The sequence below is a fragment of the Syngnathus scovelli genome, chromosome 6 (assembly GCF_024217435.2).
Source record: "Syngnathus scovelli strain Florida chromosome 6, RoL_Ssco_1.2, whole genome shotgun sequence".
NCBI lineage: Eukaryota > Metazoa > Chordata > Actinopteri > Syngnathiformes > Syngnathidae > Syngnathus > Syngnathus scovelli.
The window spans coordinates 11,844,877-11,868,867 of NC_090852.1; the positions used below are offsets into that span (position 1 = coordinate 11,844,877).

The 23,991-nt window shown below is 41.1% G+C and overlaps 1 protein-coding gene across 1 annotated transcript in view; it reads left to right on the plus strand.

Moving 5' to 3' along the window:
* The first annotated feature begins 2,552 nt into the window (after positions 1–2,552).
* Positions 2,553–23,991, plus strand: part of LOC125970638 (N-acetyl-beta-glucosaminyl-glycoprotein 4-beta-N-acetylgalactosaminyltransferase 1) — a 93,547-nt gene continuing 72,108 nt past the window's right edge. Inside the window, exon 1 of the mRNA XM_049723169.2 lies at positions 2,553–3,821. Coding sequence (XP_049579126.1) covers positions 3,680–3,821 — 142 coding nt within the window. The 5' untranslated portion in view covers positions 2,553–3,679. The remainder of the gene's footprint in view (positions 3,822–23,991) is intronic.

The following is a 23,991-nucleotide window of genomic DNA, read 5'->3' on the forward strand; positions in this document are numbered from 1 at the left end:
TCTGTCTAAAGATTCTTGTAGGGAACACCTGGTCACAAATGTCGGTGAGTCCAAGCAGATTGTACAAATGATCTCATTCATCTCTAAATCAGATTACATGAAATTCATTGGGAGGTAACGAATACATTATGCTGATAAATTTAACATTCTTTCTTGTCTGTGGCCCCCTCAGTGCTCACATCTCACCACTATTGACCTCTTCCTCTCCCCTTTTATGAAGGAAAGCAGTTTCCCTGGAGTCAAATTCAAAAGGTACATCACCTCCAACAAAAAGTAGAGGTGGTCTGCTGAAGGGAAAAAATCCTTGACATTTAACTCGAGGATCCCATTGAAGCACAAGCGAGAAGATCTTTAATGGGCCTCATAAAATGACATCCAACAACGCTGCAGAGATGGCGTTCAAAAATAGTTAAAACTGCAAAGCGGAGACTGCTATCTCAGGTACCGTAACGCCCTGTTGTCCCAATATTTTTGCTCAAACGCATTAAATCAAGATCAAAACACATCAGAGGCAGTAAGACATCCCCACCGTGCTTAATGTCTTTAATGCTGTTCTTCCACACCTCTTCTGCCCACTGTGGGCAGGCAGGCAGGCAGGCAGGCATGCCATCACGCTAAATGCATCTGATGAATGACAACTAGCAAGCAAGGCTGCGTGGTTGCACAAACACCTTCTCCTGTGACTAGATTTTACGAAAGTTAAAACAAAGAGACGCTCCCCTGCTGAGCTTGTGATGCTTGCCTGTCCTTGGTTAAAACAGAATATGTAATTGAGGAAACAACAGAGCGATCATCCGGTGTTAAAAGTGAATCACAACCCAGTTTTGGTGTCTTGACAGGCAAATGAACACATGTGGTGGCTCACTTGAAACGACTTTGATGGTTTGTGTTTGTGCGATGTAATTTATCGATAGTCCGTTTTGACTCCCAACAGCCATGGGGGTTGAACACAGTCTAGTTTAAGCCCAGGCATAAACAATGTCCCATTGAGGTCATTTAATACATACTTTTTTTCAATACAGTCTAGATGAATTGCAATGCTTTTCATCTGTGCGGTGTTTGCACAGAAGATTACATGAATAATCCACACGGACCAAGGATTATGGTTTGATAGGGAAGGCGCATCTGGGATAAATTGAGGTCATATTTTTCGAAGTCAGGTTTGTGTCCTTTCATCCTTTGTCTGGATTTATAAAGGTACCATTAACTTGCTACAGAAGGATGATTGGATAGAAGATAAAACACACGCATGGTGTACACTACAGTAAAATGTGGCCAGGGAGAATCACATATTTTCGTTTCAAGTTATTTCTTTTTTCTTTCACCGTGAAAATCGACAGAAGTAGTTTATTTAAATTATTTAGTATCCTCTCACAAGTGGGGATACTGTTACAGTGGTTTGTGCACGGTCGCTTAGCGGCAAGGTTTGAACTAGCAGGCTGGGGACAGGAAGTGCATGTTCTACTTGTGTGGGTTCTCAAGTTATGGAAGAAAATAATGTGACAGTCTGCTGGGCAATTAAGGATGTGACCACCTCTTACCATATGCCGTGTGTGAAAATCAGGAAATGCAGTATCGACAAATGATGATGCTATAAGATGTGATCAGTCGGTTGCAAGCAATAGAGATACAGAGAGACTGGAAATGTCACAGAAAGGCATAGAAGTAGAAATCTTTAGATTCCTTTATCACAGACCTGTGGTGACTTTTGCTAGTCACCTCCCTATTGACTCAAGTTGTGCAAAAAGTCTGGAAACATTTACCACTTACCACATTCCAAAGTTTAGAGAAGGTCAAGTAATTTCACTCGCAAAGATTACACTGCATTTGAGATTCAACGAGAAAGTGGAAATCTCTTAACCTTTTATGAATAGTGTTTGTGCCAAAACTATTTATACCACTATTAAACATGTGCTCTTAACCCATACTGGATGGCACTCTTACACAAAGGCCTGACCTGTCTCATAAGTGAACATTTTGGATCCCAAGGTTCTGGCTCACAGTTTATTTACTCGTTTACAACAGTTTAGCCAGAGGGAGGCAGCAGTGCGCGTACAACCTGAGAGCATCCGCTTGAGTTTTGCCTTCCACTCACCCCCAACGCTCACTACCTTGTATGTGATTACCTTTAACGAGTAGCTTAATTAGTAGCAAAGTGGAGTCATATTTTTATCTGCTGCTTAAATTGCTAAAGTATACTATTATGGCAAAGATTTGTGTTTATATATAAAAAGGTGAAGTCAAAGCGTGATATAATGTACACGTTAGAATTAGTAATAGGTTCAATATTTCATTTCTTAAATCATGGAGACAAATTAATAAAATATACAAGTGCATTTTATTGAATTAGAGATCCGCATGCACTGTTGTCTGAGTACGTTTCAATGAAACGGTTTCATTCAACTCGCTCAGTTATTGGATCACGAACCACTTTAGTATAAGAAAACGAACAAAAAACAATAACGGTGATGACTGTGCATATAACTCCTCCCCCTTTGATCAATTTTCCCCGTTTTAATTGGCTGTTGGAAGCGTCACTCTTTATCTTCCCAGGGTAGGTTGCTCTGCACCTTTCAGATGCTCAATTGATGGGCGTCCCGAGTTTAAAGCGGATACGTTAACGCGCTTTATTAAAACTAAACAAAACCGCGCTGCATTTAGTTTGTAGAGCTTATTTGCGATCGTTTCCCCCTTCACAAAGCTTGTCAATTTTTTTGCCGTGGCCAGTGGATTTCGACGACGCTGTACCTGCTTCATGACATTTTACCCTGAAAAGACGCGACACGTCTACAGTAGCTCTAAATCATTTTTTTTTTCATTTCATTCTCCAGCGCTGATGTTCGTCCTTTATTGTCATCTCAAGGGAAAACACGGGCGCCGTCACAGTCATGGGTGAAATGCACCTGCCGTGGAATATCGAACTCGTTGGAGCATCATGCAATTTTCATTGTGGATTTTAAATTGGACAATTGAATGTTTTGCTTGAAACGCGATGGCACATGCCCAGTTGTTGTGGTGCATGTGTAAAGTGTTGAGCTTGGAGCCGGGCGCGGTGACAGCTGAGTGCCCCTCCTCTCACGGGACTTGAATAAAAAGGCGCTCCCGTGCTTCGGGCTCACTTTCACAAGCTTTCCTCACTCAAGATGGAGCTGTGACATGTTGACATCTCTCCTCATTTGGTTACCTTCTCCTTTTACTCCAACGACGTGGGACATATGCTCTGCAAGTGTATGGCATCAAACTGTCGTCCGCTCCGTGACATTTCCACACAGATGATCCTGCAATCACCAGTGAACGCTTGAGCCACCGGGGGGATTTGCGTAGATTATCGCCAGACTGCTATTTTGTTCCCAGGGTCACACTCCTAAAGCGAACTTAGCGGCTTTTAACCAGCTGCCTTTTCCCCGTTGGCCCACGCAAGGTCGTGGGGCTTTGCAACATGAGAGCTGCAGGCGTGGTTGCAGCCCTGTGTGATCTCATATAACGCTGTCAACGCGGGGGAAATGAGACCGCGACTCCACTTTATTGTTCCCACGATGGAGGCAATAGTGGCTCGAGGAGTGTAGAGCCACATTGGACATCGCGCCGGAGCCCATCCACACTCTCCTCTGGATCCCTTGTGACTCTCTCTCTCTCGCTCTCTCTCTCGGGGTGCCCACCGGAGGATGTTGGAGCGAGGATGTTGCGCTTCCCAGTGAAGAAGATCCGGAAGCAGTTTAAGCTGCTGCTGCTGCTGGTGCTGCTCACCTCCGCTGTGTGGTTCACCTACCTGCACATACACCAGGCCAAGACCATCAAACTCCACTTTAACTACGGGAAAGGTACGATCGAATCAGATGTGCAAGAGCGGTCTCACAATGTGCGGGTTCCCCCCCCCCCCCCCCCAAAAAACACAAACTCATGCCCAATTTGTGAAAAAAGCTATTCATTTAGTAACTAAACAATACAATTTCATTTTCTTTTTTTTTTTTTTTTTAGAAATTGTGAGCAATAAAGAGCTGCCGTGAAATGAAGTGCTGTGGAATTATTTGCATTGTTGAAATGGATTACGGGAAACTTGACTTGAATATATGAGATGCTCCCGAAATGCGGAAGGAGGGGGTCAGTTTGCAAAAACCCTGTAATTTGGGGATTTCATTGTGAAAATTTGGGTAATTTCATACACAGCTCCTAATATTTCCTGAATGAGCTGACTGTTTTGAAGTTGGCATGATTGGAATTAGTCAACAAATATGGGAGGAGGTAAATATGTAAATTACTTCATTTAATTTTAACAAATTCTATTCTGAATAGTGTGGAAATTACTGGAAGTTAGAAAAGAGTTCCCAAGAGCTCTGAAAGAGCTAAACAGTTTGATGGAGGAAATTGTGGAATCTGGAAAAAGTGGGGATTTGGGTCATGTGGGAAATAGTTGCCTGGGTGTCCTGAATATGGTGATATGTTAAAGTTTAAATAGTTTGAATCAGTGGAGAAATATACACAGAGTCGAGAGGCAAAGATTGCTGTAATATGCTTTTTTTTTTTTTCCAGTGCAGAATATTGTGTGAATACTCTTCAAGACTCACCATGTTGGTTGGGTGGAGCTGACAGTGGCTTTTATTGCAGCCAAAAATACATCAGTGTAATTCAGTGCAGTTCTACACCACATTTCCTACACCAGCTATGCTCATTTGGGTTGTGCGTGCGCTGGCACACATCCCAGCTGACTTTTGTGGAAAGGCGGCGACGAAAGAAACACACCTCTTCTTTTGCTTCCGTCATCCGCTGCTCCAATTCTTGGTACATAGTAAATGCAAAGTGGCAGATAGGGATCTTGTGCGCATTCAACATTCTAAGCACACGGTCACACTTGCTCACATATACAGTATGTGACCCGAGTGTCTGTTTCACCTCCCATACCTGCACCCTAAGAGGTTGGTTGTGGTGGTAATGAAGACCACTGGGGTGGGACCTCAGAGTGTAAACAATGTTTTCAGCTCCTCAGTGCGGCATGTGTTTGTCCGCCCCCTAAAGATGATGATCTGCTGGGCCTCCTGCCACAACAAACTGGGGTTGCTGTTGAAGGCAATCTGGTGCCTGTAGTCATGTTTGACTCTCCTGGTCCTTCCTGTTTTTAGTTCACTTCTGGCTACACTGTACAGTTTTATCATTGATTGTTTTGGTTGCTGCACACCGAGATGTATTTGTCGACAATTAGAATTCTCTATGCAGGCTAGAAGAGTGACCTTGCGCAAAGGCACTTCACAGTCTTGTCTTTGAACAGGCGCATCCTTGAGTTTTGTGGGGATGGTTGTGGTCAGAGGTTGTTTTGCATCAGAAGGTATTACGTTAGTGTTAGTAGTGGGTGGTATGTAAACAGCGGTGGTTAGCACAGCTGAACCTTGGGCAATTAGAATGGCTGTGACTTAACACAGATGTGTTCTATGGCTGTTCAATTACGTTACGTGTAAATGTCATTATGCACATGCACAAACCACACCGCCTGCTCCTACTGGAGGTTTCGTTGAGGCCCCACCGATACAACCAGCGACATGCTAGCAGTATAGTCTCATCCTAAATGTGCAAATTTAGCTACATTTCAGATATAATGGAAATGATTTACCTTTCAGATTCATCTCTTCCGTTTGGTGGGTTTTGGAGCGATTGTTGGTGACAAATATACTCAGGGGGGGAGAGCCCTTCACTAGCTGGGCTAGCACATGAGAGCGACATCCTCACTTTTGCATCCTGTTTCTCTTCTGCCTTCAGCACTTGCCTTCTCTGCAAGATTGTAGAAAAAGGCCTCACCTCCAACTGCAGGATTCCTAGTCTTATAACCTTATACCCGACTCTGACTAGCCCATGTGACCGTATGGGTTTATGGAATCAACTAATAGCTGTGCCAAGTGTGCCATAGATAAGGGGAGCAGGGTGAAAGCAAAAAAAAAAAAAAAAAAAAAATGGTCACAGCAGCCCTGGCTCAAGTCACCTATCTAATCGTGGATACCTAATCACGGAGGCCTAATCTAACAAGAATGTTAAGATTATAGAGAATGGATTCCAGGTGTCGCCAAAAATCACCACAGTTATTCAGTAAATAGATTTTTGACAAGCCTGCATCACATAGTTATCAGATGAAGTACAGGAGGTGGACGCATGTATCATAGTAAGTGAACCCCCCATCAAATAGCAAACGCAAAACTCACTGACTCTTGAAACAAAATAATCAGAGGTTTTATGATGCGGGTCACTGCAGCAAGCATGCCATTCAACGTGGGAGACCATGCGAGTATGAATGGTCCATCATTAACCTGCTGGTTCTTTTGACTGAGGAATGATTAAGATCATTCAGTGTGGATTGGAGCCTGCTGCCGCAGGTTAATCATAAATGTATAATGTACCCACTCTCATTACGCATTTAACATGGAAGACTATCTAGTGCAGCTGTTGGTGTAAAGTGATACATGATGATTAAGATGTCCTTGAGTGTATATATACACAAGTGCGCGCACACACACAATCATTTCCCTGTGTTACTTGTGATCACGAGTGCCCGCCCCAATGGCTGACTATGCTGTTGTATTTAAAAACAATTGCAGCCAAGAAGTATGAGCGATTGTAGTACTTAAATATAGCAAACCTTTTGCTTGGAAGACAAAGAGCAAAAGAAGTTGTGAAAAAGAGAGTTGTTGAAGAAATGAGGTGTGTCATTACATAGCCTGATGTTTTGTAGCCGGCTACGGATTCAGAATGTAATGTGTGTAGTGCAAGGTACCAATGGAAAAAGTTTAAAGGTAAATCATTATCTCGTTGTGAACAATTCAGCCCAACGTATTTTTGAAATGCTCGTGAAACCGGCTGTCAATGGCGGAAGCGTTCCTTGCACTGCAGGTCGGTGTGTCTAATTTATTGCCTTCCATTAAGCTGGCATCTGAGCAGGTCAACTCACTTAACCTCTTACGAATAACATGTCCCCTCTTGCACCAACTGGTTTCTTAAGTGAAATGTAGCCATTATGGAGAATGGGCCTATAAGAAGTGTGTAAATATTCATATCGAGCTGTTTTGCAGTCCCTCCACATAAGTATTCATTGGTGCCTGATTTGGCAAGGGGAAAAAAATAAACTTCCTTTTCTCTTATTTGAACATAGAAGTCACAGCTTCACATCCGTTAGTTGTGAATCCGCTGCTTCCAATCTCGCACACTTTGTGTCTGAGGAGTCGATGGACTGGAGCTTGCCGTTTTCCCAACCCTTACTCAGCCCAGATGCCCATTTTACACAAGAAAATTAGTATGAATTCTGAAATAACGATGACATTGTCTCAATTTACTCACTTAGTGAACTCTGGACCTCTTTAAGTTACACAAAGAGAGCTTAAGTACATTTCAACAGCATTATTCCTACATTATAGTAAGTAATTTTCTGACATTCACTGGTGGATGAATTGTGGTTGTCTAGCAACACGTAGTTTTAGTTCCTTTTAAGAAAATTGTACTAAGCCCAGGAATATAATTGCTATGTCAGGGTGTAATTCATATGATTTAAACTTGTCCAAATATACACTGTGATGTATTTGGAGGAAAAAAATATGTTTGAGGTGCTTGTTTTTGTCCACAGTCTGAAGTGATTCACATTTCACCCATGTGCTAAATGGTGGCTAAGTTTAGTCAACAACAAATCGCAGAACTTTGAGAGGAAGCCTTCTTGCTCTTTGCTGATTAATTTTTCAAGGCGAACCTTTTCACTCAAAACAAACTGAGTGTGAATATTCTACCCTAAGTTAACACACATATATAATGGCTATATATTTTCATCTTCATCGTATTTTTTTTTAGGTGGGCGTAATAGCTTTTAAAGTGTTCTCTCTTTTTCAAACAGGTTTTTAAATGTGGACGACACACGACACATTTTTATTTCGCTTTTATAAATGAAAATGATTCAAGGTTATTAAAGTTAATGTTTTACTTTTTTTAAAGCAAGGTTTATGGAATACACACCTTTGTAAGGATCCAATAATGCACTAGGAAATCAAAGGTTTGAATCTCTGCTTTGGCACTCTAGTTTGCAGCTCTCACTGTTCTATTGCCCTCCCACACCCTAAAGACATCCTTGTTAGGTTAATTGAAGACTAAAAAAAAAAAAAAAAATCTAAGTGTTAATGTTGTTTGTCTATATGTGCCCTGCAAGTGGCTGACCACCAATCTGCCTTTTGACCAAGGTCATTTTAGACTGGCTCCAGCACAACATTGACCCCAATGAGGACAAGCACTAAGAAATGAATAGACATATGTACTAAATTTTTCCTTGGTTAGGATAATTTGTTAAATTATAGTAATGAAAATTCAGAAGTCATGTTCAGCACAAGCTTTTACCCGTCTTACAATATCTACTATGTATTTAACGTGAATAAAATCCGTTGAAATTTTAGGACTGAGCATTTTCAAAAAGGGCCCTTTGCATTTCTGTCTATTTTTATAAAAAAAACAAAAAACAAAAACAAACTCCAATCTATTTGGACTGGAGAAGCCTTTTAAGTATATCAACATAGCTTTCTGAATGTGCGCTAGCTCCACCGACCTGCTATTTAATCAGAATTTAAATGAGGAATGTGTTGGCAGGCAGCACAGCAGTGCATATTAGATGAGTGGCACATTTATGTGACCACCCAGCTGCACAACAGCCCCCCTGTCTTCAAGCATCAACAGGTCTTCTGAGGAGGAGGAGGAGGAGGAGGAGGTGGCAGTGGAGGAGGAGGGTGGTTGCGAATGCCTTATACAGGCTTCCATTGATTAAGCATCACATATAGAAGTTAACGCGCATAAATGCAAAACAGCTTCACTATGTTGTGAAATATCTTATATAGTAAAATGTGACTTCTTTAACACAAATGAAGTCTGCTTGGTTGTGCAGGGAGAAACATACTGGAAGGTTATTTCTTTTGCCACAGCTGAAGCAGATTTTATCGAGCATCATGAAATCTATAATAAAATGTCGCTGTATTTGCCATAACAGTATAAAGCTGATTTACAGATATCTCATTCACACGAAACGACACATCATTCAAAAATTAAAATTGATGTACTTTAAGTTGCATTGCAACAGCAATGTCTGCTGGCTGCCTTGCTGTCATAGCAACCATGCCCTCTGATGTCACCTTTCCTAATTTTAGCTCTTGTGGCTCTCATGGTTGGTCAGCTTTACCTCTGTGTTTGTTGAATGCTAAATTAAATCCTTAATACTTTTACTGTAACTCATGTTGAATATCCTGATTCCATAACTCCTGCACAGAAGCGACTTGTTAAACCTAAAGATCAAACTGAGGATTAATTTATCTTTCAAAACATTTCTGCCTGTTGATATGAAATATGAATGACAATTCTCACCTCCATGACAGTTACTGCAGATGCTGTAACACCAGAGGTGAGCAGAACAAATGTTTTCTCTTGAGCCACAAACACGTATTTGTTGTCAGGGTTGGTAAATATCTCACATGCCCCCAGTGATGGGAATTATTCATGCACTTTTGTTTTGGTCTTTACACTTGAACTGATTTATTTAATGGCCAGGTGTATGACACAGGAAATACAATTACCTGCAAAGTTTGTCATGAGAGTGATGATGGTAGTTGAAAACAAATTGGTTTCCTTTTCTTATCCTGGTCGCATATACATATTCAAATACAAATGTTCCAAACTTACATTTTGTTCAAATGTTTTTTTTAATGTCACAGCAGATGCACTTTTCATCCCAGTCACGCACATGTTAAGGAGGTCGGTTATTGTGGAGTGTGGCCTTTGCTTTGAGTAAAGTAAACCCAAGACATGTTCCTCATTAGGAAAGGAATACTTTGATCCACTAAAAAGCTGAATGGGTAGAGTAGTTGTCTAGGAGTGTTGAGAACCACTGGAAGCCCTCCAGTGCTCCAAGAAAGTGACTCTCTTAAAAGAGAAGGAATCTAGTTTCCATGTGATGAAAAAGAACAGCGGCAAATTGAAGAGAGGAGAAAAGAAGAAAACAACTGAAGTTCTCAGTGAAAAGTAATTTCCTGGAAAATCACATTTTATATATTAGGTAAGCTTCTCATGGGTTGGAAATTGTTAGGCTACATGGTTCAAGTGACAGAATTATGATGTTTTTTCTTTTCCTTGTGGCCTACAATTAATTAAACTAAAGGAACCAACCAAGCTATTTGTCACGTTTCCAACTAATTTCCACTGAGCTTTTAGCTGACGAGTTCACACTCCCCACCGAACGTTCAGAAAAATACATTGTTGCATGAAATAGAAAAATGACAGATGTGGACCACGAGAACCTCTGTCAAATCCTTTTGAGTCGGATAGTGGGGACAGATGATAGAAAATGTATTATAACATGGAAGAGTAATTTAATCAAAAGCAGCTGAATCTTAAAGGTCACTTTCATAAGAGTCACCATGAGGGAATTTGTCCAATGTTTGATTGGATTGAAGCGCTGTAGTAGTTAGTGAGGCCTGTCATAGACTCACCAATAAATTATGTGACCCACACAGTAAATATCTCTGTTGGTGATTCTAATGTGAGGATGAAGGAAACTCATTTCCCGTGCTTGGATAGCTGAGCTGCCTGGCTCAAGTGGAGACAAGCTCTAGGGATTAAGAGGAATTGTGTGCTATTTATATGCATTTTCCCCCCTAATATGAATCATGACATGAAACAATCAATCGGAGCCTTAGACCCGATTTCTTTCGTAATCTAAATGTGTTGGCATACTGAGACTGAGTTGTCAAAACCCCGTGCTTCCAGCATTGTGGAATCACATCAATACTGATCTCATCCCATAAGAATAGAAATCCAGAGGACCAACGATTGACATTTCCTTCCATCTTTAGTCCAATAAGAAACCGTGTCTGCCGTGTCTTTGTTGTTTACTTTCTTGGTCTGGTGCACGTATTATGGTCACACTAGTGCATTTCACAAATATATAAATTAAGCCAGTATTTGAATGGGTGGTTAAGTGAAAAGTGTATGAACTAGCACACTGTGGAAATGTATTTTGTCTCAGCCTGGCTAATAAACCATTCACAAGAAAGCAGTTCTACCTTTTGGGAGTAAATGTTTTATTTCTTATTTTGTGTGCTTCGCTACCCTTTTCTGTCCTTCGGCACTTTGGCCTCAGTGTTTGGGTGAGCGGTAGAGGAAGCAACTGAACGTTGGCACTGCGTGCCTTCTGGCAGACACCCTGCACCCAGGGAGTAGAACAGCGCTGCCGATTGGATGACCGTCACACAGAACTGAAAACGATGTGTCAAGAGAGGATATACCGGTAGCTGTGGCTCGTAATTAACTCTTGGTGGTACATGTGTACATGCAGAGCCATATTCTGAAAAGGAACTGATGTAAGCAGTACCCTCAAGAAGTCTTGTCATGCAAAAAAAATCTTTGGGGCCTTTTCCTGAGGTAAACAACTAGCTTGTGATGTTGCATGGTAGGGGTCAATTAGTCTTGGTTGGAATGAAAAACATTTTTTAAAATGGCTTCATTATTAACGTGGCATGAGCTGTAATTCATGTACTGCTAAATAATAATTTTGTACTGGCAAATGGGGCTCATCGCTGTGTGGTGTTATATAAGAGGCTGTTTATTTTATTGAAGCAGCCAACAGTAACGTCAAAGATGATAACAGGAATGCAGCATACAGTGCACCCCCTTTAAAATAGGTTGTGATTGATTGTAAAGGGGAAACATTTCCAGATTTTTCATGATGATTTTACTTTAAGTGTTATTCTAATTTCCACAGATTTAGGGCTTTCTAGCGCAGGGTTTGGTGTACTGGCTCAATGACAATGCAAGGTCATTTTTGTGCAATGATGTAAATGAAACACCTAAAGCGAAATGAAACATAGAAAAAATGTACAGTTCATTTTTTGACAGTTTGTACAAACACATGTGATTACTAGAAATCCTTCACCCTCAAAACACATAGCATCTGATTCATAACAACTTGAATGTACCACAGCATTGTTCACCGCAACCAGGTTTAATGACATCGAACTGTCAAAACTGTCCAAAGAGATTGCATTATGTCAAGAGTCAATGTAGCATTACAGCAGACATTTGACAATGATAAAGCACGAACCTGTGTTTTGTTGGCAGATTCATATTTACAGTAACAGTTGTATGAATCCATTTGTATTCCCTGGCTTATAGCAGTTGGACACAATACATATGCTTGTTTGCTAAAACTTCAGACCAGATTAATTACTGCATTTTTTTTTACATAATTAGCATAAATAATTTAGGTAGCTATAGATACTAAATGCCCCACCGTAATACGAAGAATAAAAACAATAATAACATCAAAACTAATAAAAACAATAAAAAAAACAATATGATCAAGGACAAACTACTGTAAAACCAATTTGACAATACTCCTAAAGCATACACAATTTAAACTGACCCTGCTGATGGATCCAGAGTTGGGTGTTCATTACCATGCAGAAAGTGTAGGCGCTAAGAAAGAACGCCAGAGTGAGAGAGGAGGTGAGAAATGTCAGTGAGGCAGAATTGTGGTAATCGTATTGACTGCGGACGGGCATGATCCTGGTCCTGTCAGGATTTGTCAGCTTCCCCGTACTTTAGCTTTACTCCTTACCTTTACGGGGGGGATTTTCTTTCATGGGGTCTGTGTGCAGCTTCGGGCAGTATCAGCTCTGGTGTTGCTCTTCTGTAAGCAATTCATAGCTTGGTGGATTTCAATCAATCACCCAAAAAGTCCAAGTCGATGTGCTTCCCATTGCTTTCAATGAACTTTCTTTGCTAGTGGTTAATAGAGAAAAAGTTGTGTCTGCTTGAGGCAAAGCTGCATTTTGGAATCAGCTTTGCAGAGTTTTCTTTGACCAGTCCTCGTGCAAAAACGTTCGCACATTGATGTGAGGAATTCCATAGACCGTAACATGGCTGTCCTATTCCAAATCCTGCCGTTTTCCTTTTTAAAAAACATTTACATTCCCTTTTGTGTTTTTTATTTGCTGTCAGAGATTCTGTTGTCCGGGCTGAATCAAAATGAGATCATTTTACATCTACCTGCTGTGTGCTTCATTTAATATTGTAAGACAGACAATATTGTTTCAACGGCGTCCACATTTTTAAATCATCACATACTGCCCAAAGTCAGCTGGGATCGGCTCCAGCTCGCACGCAACCCTTGTGAGGATAAACTATTCTCCTGTCCTTGAACGTTTTCATCTGATGTGCCAAAGCAAAACCCTGTTGAATTTGAATTTCTGATTAAAAATGTTGCTCTGTCATCTGTATTGTTTTATGCCTACAATACTTACTTGTGGATTAGATCTGGGTAGGAGTTGCCAGGTCTCACAGGAAGGCAACCCAAACATGAATCATGCCTATTCTTCTGTTGAATTTTCTCTGTTGAACTGCCATATTACAGCATTTCTCCATCCACTTCGTCAGAAGACGAGCTGAATGTGTTTGTGTTGTGTGTGCTTGCACAACAGTGCATATAGGTTTTGCTTCCAAAGCGCACACTGAATGTCAAGATCAGATTCTTTTATATCTTCTACAACTCCACGCAGATATTTAATGGTTCTCACAGCAGCACAATAGAAAAGCACATTTTTGAGAGGTTGTCCACTCACGCTGCTGTTAGCAACCAACAGAAAAAGGAGGGTCATGATGAAACAAATACAGTACATGAAGTTGGCAGGCAGTATTAAAAAAAGAAAATCTTTCTTTGGATTATTCCAGTGCTTTGTACATTTTTAGTAACTTGATGGATCTCCCCTGAATATTTTTTTTTCACTGCTACTATATTCATTGTCATTTTACATTTGTAACTATTTCTGTTTTTATTTACGGACAAAGAGCAGTACTCTTTCAAAGACAGAACTAAGCCATACAAATTAGGAAGTACATTGATGAGAAACAAAATGACTGCCTTAAAAATATGAGTGTTCCTTTTGATGAACAAACTGTCCACGTCCCTTTGGCACAGATTTATTTCCTCTCATGTTGGCATAGAATGCACTGGACATGGGAGTCAACCATCTGCTGTGGTGTATTCAAGTGCATGTTTTTTGGCTCAGGCACAGGAGACATGAGGTCACAACGTCACACTATAGTTGGTCGCTGGCTGCTAGTTCCTTGACATCATTCTGGCATGTTCTTGCACTGTGACAAACCCGTGAACAGTACATTGCAATGGTAGTTTATATCAGCCGATGTATTCTAGGGAGAAGTTGGTGCGCACGGTATGCTGATGATCCTGTAATTGTAGACGGAGTGGATTTGTAATAGTAGACCTACGTGTCAGCTCTCTATCAGACATGATTTACAACTGTTCTCAATGAATCTCTGCAAAGGCAGAGTATTTAGAATATTTGTACTCAAGATGCTCATCAGTTTGTATCATCTGTTTGTAGTTACTGCTTATGAGTGATGATTACTGCTTAAATTTCCCTGATTGCAATAAAAGGAGTGTTAATAGTGACTGTCTGGTCCATCCAGGCTGTAAACGACACTTTCAAATTAGTTGATCACTGGGAAGTCTGCTGATTTTGTGGACTTGATTGGTTGCTTGAGTGATTGATGCTTGAAGCGGCTGAGGTCAAATGAAATAGAAACCCTCACTACAATCAAATGAGGCATTAATTCACTCTCATATAGTTTTCAGTTTAAAGAATATTAGTGATGTTATTGGAGTATATAAATTAATATCTTCCTTTATGGCAAACTTTAGCTTTTAGAGTCCAAAAAAAAAAAAAAAAAACACTAGACAAAACTTTTTCCTGTTTTCAATCACCCCCGTGGCTCAATAAAAGTTATTTCCTGAAGATTCATGATTCAGCATATGTGCATGAAGTAATGGGACCCACACTGGGCATAGAAATCATTATTTACGAAGGTGCTTTCATTTCCTCCATTCTCAGCAGAGGTGTTGATTGTCCCAAAAGGAAAGCAACGGCATTACTGCTTTTAGGACCAGCTCTGACTAGAAAAAATAAATAAATATGGCAGCCAGTTAAAAAATAAATTTACCTTGGTAGGCAGAATCAACTGTTATTTTGCTAATTGAATGGAAGAAAATCATTTTTAAAAATTAGTCATGCGGGCACACTGAGTGGCCCCGGAGATTAGTACATTTGATTCTATCGACAGGAAAACAACAGAGAGCTTTTGAGATAACAACAGTGGAAAGCGGTTATCAAAACCGTGTTTATAGAGTGGTGTGTTTCACAGGAGGCAACGCTGATAATATGCAGGTGCTGTAGTTGGTAGCATGTTTGAGACGATGCAGTGCTGATTTATTACAACGATAAATGAAAAAGGGTGAAAAACAACCAAAACATGAGGAAACAGACCAAGATATGGTGCTGAGCTACATCTTTTTGCAATTTGCTCTTTGCATCACATAAATCCCTTATCCCTGTTATTAATTTTTCTCATTTCTTCCATCTGTATGACATGTATTAGGATGCATATTTCTCTATCCATTGAAATTTTACCTTAAATATACTCATATTTCTGGAGAATGCCACTTTGCAAGCCCCTGAAGGGTTTTTTAGACATTCTCTATCACATTTATTTAATGTATGTCCATTTTAAATGTTTTTATATGTGGAAACAAACAAACAAACAAACAAACAAACAAACAAACAAACAAACAAACAAACAAACAAACAAACAAACAAACAAACAAACAAACAAACAAATGTTGCTGATACGCTGTGCGTGATTCAGGGTGAGTAAAAGCACCAAAGTGATGGTGATAATACTGTTGGTAGACGATCTGGAGTATCTTCCAAGAATGTGGGTGGATGATTAGACATTTTGAATAAATTCTATGAACTCATCGCGAAACAATAATTGCTGTTCAAGGAAACTGATAGTCATTTGTATGAAATCTGCTTTCATGGACAATATAATGGGACGGACGAATGTATTATTTCTATAGAGACACATTAAGTCTGAGCATGGCTATTTCACTTGACTTTATTTAGCTTCAAGGAAGAGTCAAATCGCCACAGAAAACTATGTGGAGTCTCCGTAATGTAATGTTCTCTGTCATTTTTTTTTAAAGGAGAATTTATCAGTTCTATTCCAATGGCTTCTCAACCTGTTGTTTGCGTGCTTTTTTTTTTTTTTCTCCCCACTATGTTGTTTCCCTACCTTTTACACACTATGCCATGCTTGCAATGGTCATGTAGAATTTCGCACTTGTGCTCACTGCAGGCCCCACTCCCTCTGGATTGTACCCCCACTGGTACCCGCACTCGCTGGCACACCCCTCTCATTCAAGCTCTTTCTGCTCATTCATAGGCGACAAGGGAATCGTTATTTGCTGCCTTTATTCCATTCCTTCCGGAGAAGTGTCAATCTGCACCTGTGGGGATCACATGCACCCATAATTTCTCGTGTGAATATCTCCCATTTCAGCTGCTTTAGAGCTTGGAAGCACTCAGATGTGTCCTCTAAATTGCATTTGGGAGGAAAGAGACAAAAAAAGGAAATGGCGCATTATCAGGCTTTAGTTGTCACTTGAAATGAGTTTTAAAAAGGGGCTTGATGTCTAATACCATATGACATTGCACAATGGCGAGCCATTGCTTTTCAACCAGAACGTGTTAATGTTTCTCTACCACAAACATGGTCTTTTTATGTTACTGGTAATGATGTCAGCTACTGGTATAGAAACGTGTGAAAGCATAGCATTGATGTGCTGAACTTCAGTCCAGGTTTGTACAAATGAAGTCAGGGCAAGAGTTTGTGTATACGTGTGTGTGTTGTGTGCGTGTGCGTGTGTGTGTGTGTGATTCTTTGCACTCAAGCAGTCATACACATGACAGTGAAACCACCTAAAGTCCACTGTGGCGTTCACCTGTCAGCAGCTTGACTCGTAGCTGCATGCAAGTTGGCAAATCACACGTGCACGCGCACACACACGCTCATGCACACACACAATCTTGCACTTGACAGAGAATTTCTGACAATTTGGTTTCGTGGGCTCATGACAACTCTTTGCTGCCCTCAGCAACATCAACACGTCCTTCATATCAAGTCGACGCTCCCCTCCACTGGGATTCGAATGTCCACAATGTTAAATAACAGCTCTGTCAGCTCCAAAAATAAAACAAACATATCTCTCTGGAATGTAAAATGTTCTGTGTATTCTTAAACATGTTGTATTCTGCCCATGAATAAAGCTATATGCTTTAAGCATATATTGAGATTTTTTTTAAATACCAGTATCGCAGCACGGCAACTCTCATGAGGATAAGCGGTTCAGATAATGGATGGATGAAAAATGACCTGTGCATGAGCCACAATAATATGATCACCTGCAAAACCGAGCTAGAAATCCTCATGTACACCTGATCTACCAGACAGTTGTCCCCCAAACTACATTAAGACATTGCTAAATCAAATTTCCTCACCAAATAACAATGGCAAAGAAAACAAACCGACATAATCAAATTTGATTGTTACAACAGTGGAAAAAAAGGTAAGTTAAAATGCAGTATAAATATTAGAGTAAAGCTAAAACTAGATTGTTTTGACAAAGTGATAATAGCACGCGAAATTGGCCAGTGGGCAGTTCCACACCATTGTGCTGCGTGTTTTTATTTTCTGGTAAAAGATATATTTCCACTCTCCTCCCTCTGTCTCTCCCAGGATTCCTGGCGGAATTTCTTTTTATAATAGCCATGAATCACTGATTGGGAGATTGGGGTGTCAGGAGGGCTTCGGGGGCAGTGTGGCCATGTCGTTGCTGCACGCAATCATGTGTTAACTCTTTGGGCCTTCAGGGAGTTCAAACGTCAAGATGTATTTGCAGCAGGAATGTAATTAGACTGTGAGTGTGTGCTGGTGGCTATATATGGAAATGTTCCTGGGGGTGAAGACTTTTTCTTTAATTACTTTCATTAATGTTACTTTCCACAAATGTACTTGTTAGGGATTAAAGACAAGATCATCATATAACAATTACAATTCAAATGAAGGGAGGAGAATGCAGTTAGGTGTTTTATCATTACTAAGGAGGCCGTGTGAGCAAATGCTGGCCGTTAAGTCATGTTTAAAATAGGATAAATATAAGAGCAATAAGAGTCATGCACTAACTAATGAAATAATGTCTTAATGAAGCTTTTGTGGATATTAGTTTGGAATGTCGCAGAAAAAAACATCAGCTTTTATTTTTTATATGTCATTGTCTAAACTGATTTGTTCATGTTGACTGACGAAGCTAGGATTTATTTTCTTTCCTAAAATCGCATATAAGACAAGCAAGCATTCAACACTCACACTTCACAAAAAAGCATACCCCTAGTCATTTGTCAAGGAACTCAGCATGACTAAACATGATAATAGAATTCAAATCAACAATGGAAAATCAATTTGTTTCAGTGTGCCTTGCTGCAGTTACCCCCCACCAGTTGATGAGCATAACCCTTCATCATTTAAAAAAGTTCCCAGGTGGGATGCTAAAGATCTGCTACATGCTTTTGTCACATTACCCCCAAGGAGAATTGCATCACACTTATAGTACATGATATTGCCGATTACACTTGTCAGTAAGTGTAGCAAATATGCATGTGGCACATGGCAACATATTATCAACTGCAGCATCCCCACCCTCTTGCTAAAGCTAATTTATGTGGCTTTGACATGGTTGACATAGTGTAGTCAAGCAACTATTTGCAAATGGTAGATCTTTGCCCAATGTAGCTGCCAAGTCGTGGGCTGACGAACCTTGTGTGAAGACACATTTATGTATGTACATGACTCCTGAGGACCCTTGGCGACCACATGGTTCCACCACTGATGTTGACTGGTTCAGTTTGCTGTCTACATTGTAAATTGTTAAGGAGCTGCTCTCTCAGAATTGTGTGCCAGTCTCTTGGGGTAAAATGAAGGAAGATAATTGAATAAAAAACCGCAACGCTCCCCAAATATGTCCGTTCTATATGCCAGATGGCCAGTCCAGCCCTGTTCTCAGCTGCTAAAATCAAATTGACATTCCCCCAATTGACCTAAGTCCAAACAGACAAACATAGACATGTAGCGTATTTTCTGCACTATAAGGCGCACCTAAAAACCTCCAATTTTGTCAAAAGTGCGCCTTATAATCAGGTGCGCCTTATATATGGCCCAATATTGAGCCACTACAGCAGGCGTGTCCAAAGTCCGGCCCGCGGGCCAAATGTATATATCTTATATATGGACAAAGTTTTAAAATGGGCCATTCATTGAAGGTGCGCCTTATAATCCGGTGCGCCTTATACATGGACAACGTTTTAAAATGGGCCATTCATTGAAGGTGCGCCTTATAATCCGGTGCGCCTTATAGTGCGGAAAATATGGTAATTCTCATAGTGAAAAGCATGGGCCAAGTGTCCACCGAACTTGTACTCCAAATTCATAGTATCCCTTTTCTACTTGCCTGAAAAGTTGGGCACAGCAGAGCATCAGAGGATATATGCACTGATGTGTGGACTGTCAGTAAGTGTGAGCAGAATGGGCGAGAGCTTTTGCAGACTTGGCTTCTCTGAGTGACAAATGAGTCATTAAAAAAAACCCCCAAAAAAACGACAACTTTATATTTTTGGAAAATCCTTTGCTTTAGTAGGAGTGACTAGTTAACATTCTTGAACTTTTTGTATTTTTTTTTTCCTAAAATGTCTTCAGCAAAGCAATTCCCGCTAATCCCTAATGTGTCACATTTTTAACACATTCGGTGAGTCGCTATGTTTCATGGCTCTCCAAAGTTGGACTGCTCCTCCAGAAAACACTCTCTGGCTCTGACTCGATTCCTTGGCTCGGAACTCCGACGTCCTGGCATCCGTTCGTGAGTGCACAAGCGTGACATTGACTCGCACAGAGAGAGCTCTGAGTTCTCCCGCCGGGTGTGCCCTCTGTGGCTCTTTGCCGTCACCACCCCCTCACGCACACTGAGTGGTACACAGACGGTGCAAGGCGAGAGGAAGGAAACTCTGATGATGCAATTGCGGGCTTATGGCTCGCATGATGAGACGATGACAGTGATCTCATTGCTTTCTTGTCCGCCCGCACTGTACACCAAATTACATTGTTTACGATTTGCTTTTGCGCAATGCATATTGTGTAGAGACTACGCCTCTCTTCTTCTATTGTTGTTTAAGTAGTGACCAGTACTGGGGAGAAATATAAGCTTTGAGTTTTGAACTTGCTGTGACCTGATGGTGTCTTCTACCCTGACATTATGTTTTGAGACACTTCGAAAGTTTCTATCCAATGTTCAAATCATCAGTAGGTACTGTATTTATTTTTCTGATTCATTTTTACTTATTTCTCGCCTTACTGAACAGTCCCACCTGACAGTACTGTCGCTTCTGTCCTCCAATAAGTGTATAGCCGAACGTAGCACTTGAAAAATTTAATGTCCTTCATGGTATGAATATGATTCAGCCAGAAAACAGCTTCTGCCACACACCGAAGCGCCTCGACTGTCGCACAGCCCCGCAAATTGCTATGACCAGCTTATGGTCAGCAGCTGGCTTTGGTGCGATTCAAAATTGGAATCGCTGGTGAACAGCGCCAAAAATATAACAGCAAAAAAATGTACATGAATGCACAGTTGTCCCCCAAAATATATTTCTGGTTCTTTACAGGACCCCCTCAACGCCTCGGCTGCGTCTAGAAATTCTGTCCATAAAAATTATGAACAGAATCGGTGACAAAGGGCAGCCTTGGCGGAGTCCAACCCTCACTGGGAATGAATCCGACTTACTGCCAAAAATGCGGACCAGACTCTGGCATCGGTGATACAGGGACCGAACTGCCCTTATCAGTTGGCTCGGCACCCCGTACTCCCGAAGCACCCTCCACAGCAATAAGTATACACACACCTGCTCGACGCCTCTCACCGTGGGCAACTCCAGAGTGGAAGAGAGTGCAGCCCCTCTCGAGAGGGCTTGTACCAGAACCCAAACTGTGCGTGGAGGCTAGTCCGATGTAGTCTGAATTTTTCTGCCTCGCACACCAGCTCGGGCTCCTTTCCAGTCAGAGAGGTGACATTCCATGTCCCAAGAGCCAGCTTCTGCAGCCGGGGATCAGACCGCCAAGGTCCCTGCCTTTGGCCGCCGCCCAGCTCACACTGCACCCGACCCCTTTGGCCCTCCCACAGGTGGTGAGCCCATGGGAAGGGGGACCCACGTTTCCTTTTCGGGCTGTGCCCGGCCGGGCCCCATGGGCGAAGGCCCGGCCACCAGACGCTCGCCTTCGAGCCCCGCCTCCAGGCCTGGCTCCAGAGGGGGGCCCCGGTGACCCGCGTCCGGGCGAGGGAAAAAGAAGTCCATTTATTTTTCTCATCATAAGGGGCTTCTGTGAGCTGTGCTTTGTCTGGCCCCTCACTTAGGACCCGTTTGCCATGGGTGACCCTACCAGGGGCATGAAGCCCCCGACAACATGGCTCCTAGGATCATAGGGGCACGCAAACCCCTCCACCACGATAAGGTGACGACTCACGGAGGGGGAAATGTAACTGTAACCTAACAAAAAATATTGTTTGGAAGAAGGCCTGAAGTTTACAAAATAGAAATAACCAAAATGACACATTTTATTTGGTAATTTGTTTACAAGTAAAAACGGTGTTGTTGGGTCATGTGACAAACCGATATTGCTCGCATGTGTACTGTTGTCATTGTCAAGTAACTGACTCGTGGACAATGGTGGGTGGCGAACCGCAGGGTGTCACTTTGACCCACTAATGCTTCATGTGGGATTCGATCCACTTACATTGATTATTCTAGCAGGGAAATACTAATATCAAAGTTTTTGAAAAAATGTGATTGCATTGTAAAAGGGTAAAACAATTGATAGATGTCTACTTGTACAGCTTTCAACTGATCTATACATATTTGTAAATGTATATGACCGAAGATGCAGCATTTCTCAATTTGAACTTTTTCCTTCAAGTGTGTACTCACTTTTGTTACTCTGTACATGTTGCAAGGGCCATGTCAATTTTTACATTTGTCAACATCTCTCTACTAGCACCTGTTTTCCTCACTTTGCAGGGACAACACACTCTTGTCAGCTTGAGCTGACTTAATTAAAGAAAATAAATGGGGAATCTGGGTCTCAGTTCATCCCATTTGAACTGCGGATTGGAAATCATTAGTCTCTTCTGCATGCCAGACTTGTGTGTGCTACATTTTAATCACCTCAGATATATTCAAATGTAAGCCAGCATGTTGATTCATTCACTCCCTTGCTGTTGCACTGCTGGTCATCTTTCAAGAGTAAAATCACTTTGTAGAGGGCGACTACATGATGAGAGCGTCTGTAAAATGTTTGTGTTGGTCTCAGCCAACATGAGAGAAGTTCGTGGTGTGATTCCGTTGGCACTTGCTAGGCTTGTCATGTCTGATTAGGCTACAGTTTTAGGGGAAGGCTCGACTGTGGGTATTCTGAAATCTTTTCAGGCGACAGATAATACTCGTTTAATTTTTTGCACATTCGCGACATTTGCCCACATCTTTCAAGGAAGGCTTTCTAAATCTGCCAGATTACGAGGGAGCGTTCCGTAGACCATTGGATGTTTTTTTTTAAACATTTAGCTTGCCTGATGATTAAATGAAAGGCTTCCTTGAGGAAAATGACAGATTGTTGTCACATGTCGTACATAACTAGTACTTGCCAGAACTCCAGAGGCCTTTAATGTTGCCGCAAGCATCTTGACAGCTTCCATGACTGATGTTCTTTTTGTTTTTTTTCAGTCAATCATTTTGGAAGGTTCACATAACATCCAGCTTCTGAAAGAAGCAAAGTGTTTATGTCAGAAAACACACATATAGGGATGAAAGCTTTTTCTTGACCGAGCAGTACAGTTTGTAGTTGGGCATTTTTGTTGTCAATGGTTGCAAAGTATCTGGTCAGTACATTAAAGGTCAGTAAATCCGCTTTTTCCTTTTCAGATCAGCTTTCCGAATTCTCCTCGGATATAGAACCCTAAAGACAAAAGACAAAATCTGAGTTGTTAATGGAGAAATTAAATGCTGTAGGGGGCAACACTTTTTCATCAGTTTTACTTCCTAACCAGATGACAAGAATGCGATTCTAAATATGGACAAACAACACGCACATGTGCAAAATACGTGCTCTCAATATACAAATTTCAAGTTTTTGGGCCAGGATCTCTTTTATACCAACAGTGAATCCATGGCGTGGACTTGTCTTTGTGTGGAAAAACAAAAATACATGATGATGTTGAGCTGCTGTCTTTTCTTAAAACCCTCATTACTACTACTTGCTTAGATTTAGTAAAAAGAGGTGCATGTAGTAATAATCGATATATCCCAACCTTGAATTGATGGACTGAAAGGCAAATGTGTTATTATATACAACAACTTATATTATACTATGATATACATATACTCTAAAGTTGGTGATGGTGATTTATTGTTTGCATCACAAGCCTTATAAACATACCCACGGGCTCTAAATTGGGCTGATTAAATGTGAAAATGTTTTCCCGCAACGAGATTATTTTGTAAAAATCTACATAGCAATATGTCAAGATAAAGTATCAAGACTTGTTCGCGACCCAGCTGTACGCGGCTGTGGTTTCATTCTTCACAGAAACGAACACACTCCGCTGACCCCTCTAACCCGTATACTCGGGTTTGCGGAGATTGGTGGTGCTTTTCATGATTCAACAATAGCTTTGAGTGGCAACGGGAGAGTCTGAGCAGGATTAGACAGAACCTCGGAGGGCTCCCTGCAAAGTCGCCTTTTGTGAATGCTTGTGAAAAGAAACATATTGCCTTGAGAGTCTTGTTCTGGCTCTTAGCCAGACCTGCATGAAGTGCATCCACATCTTTAAAATGTGTGTGGGCACGTGCTCTTAGTGCTCTCAAGAAGCACTTCATCATTGTCTGTAAAATCTATACAATTATTGTATCAACAAAAAGCCTTGAGGAAAAAGAACATTTCCAAAATACATTCTTCCTAATCACAATTATTTTAAATATGCACAGC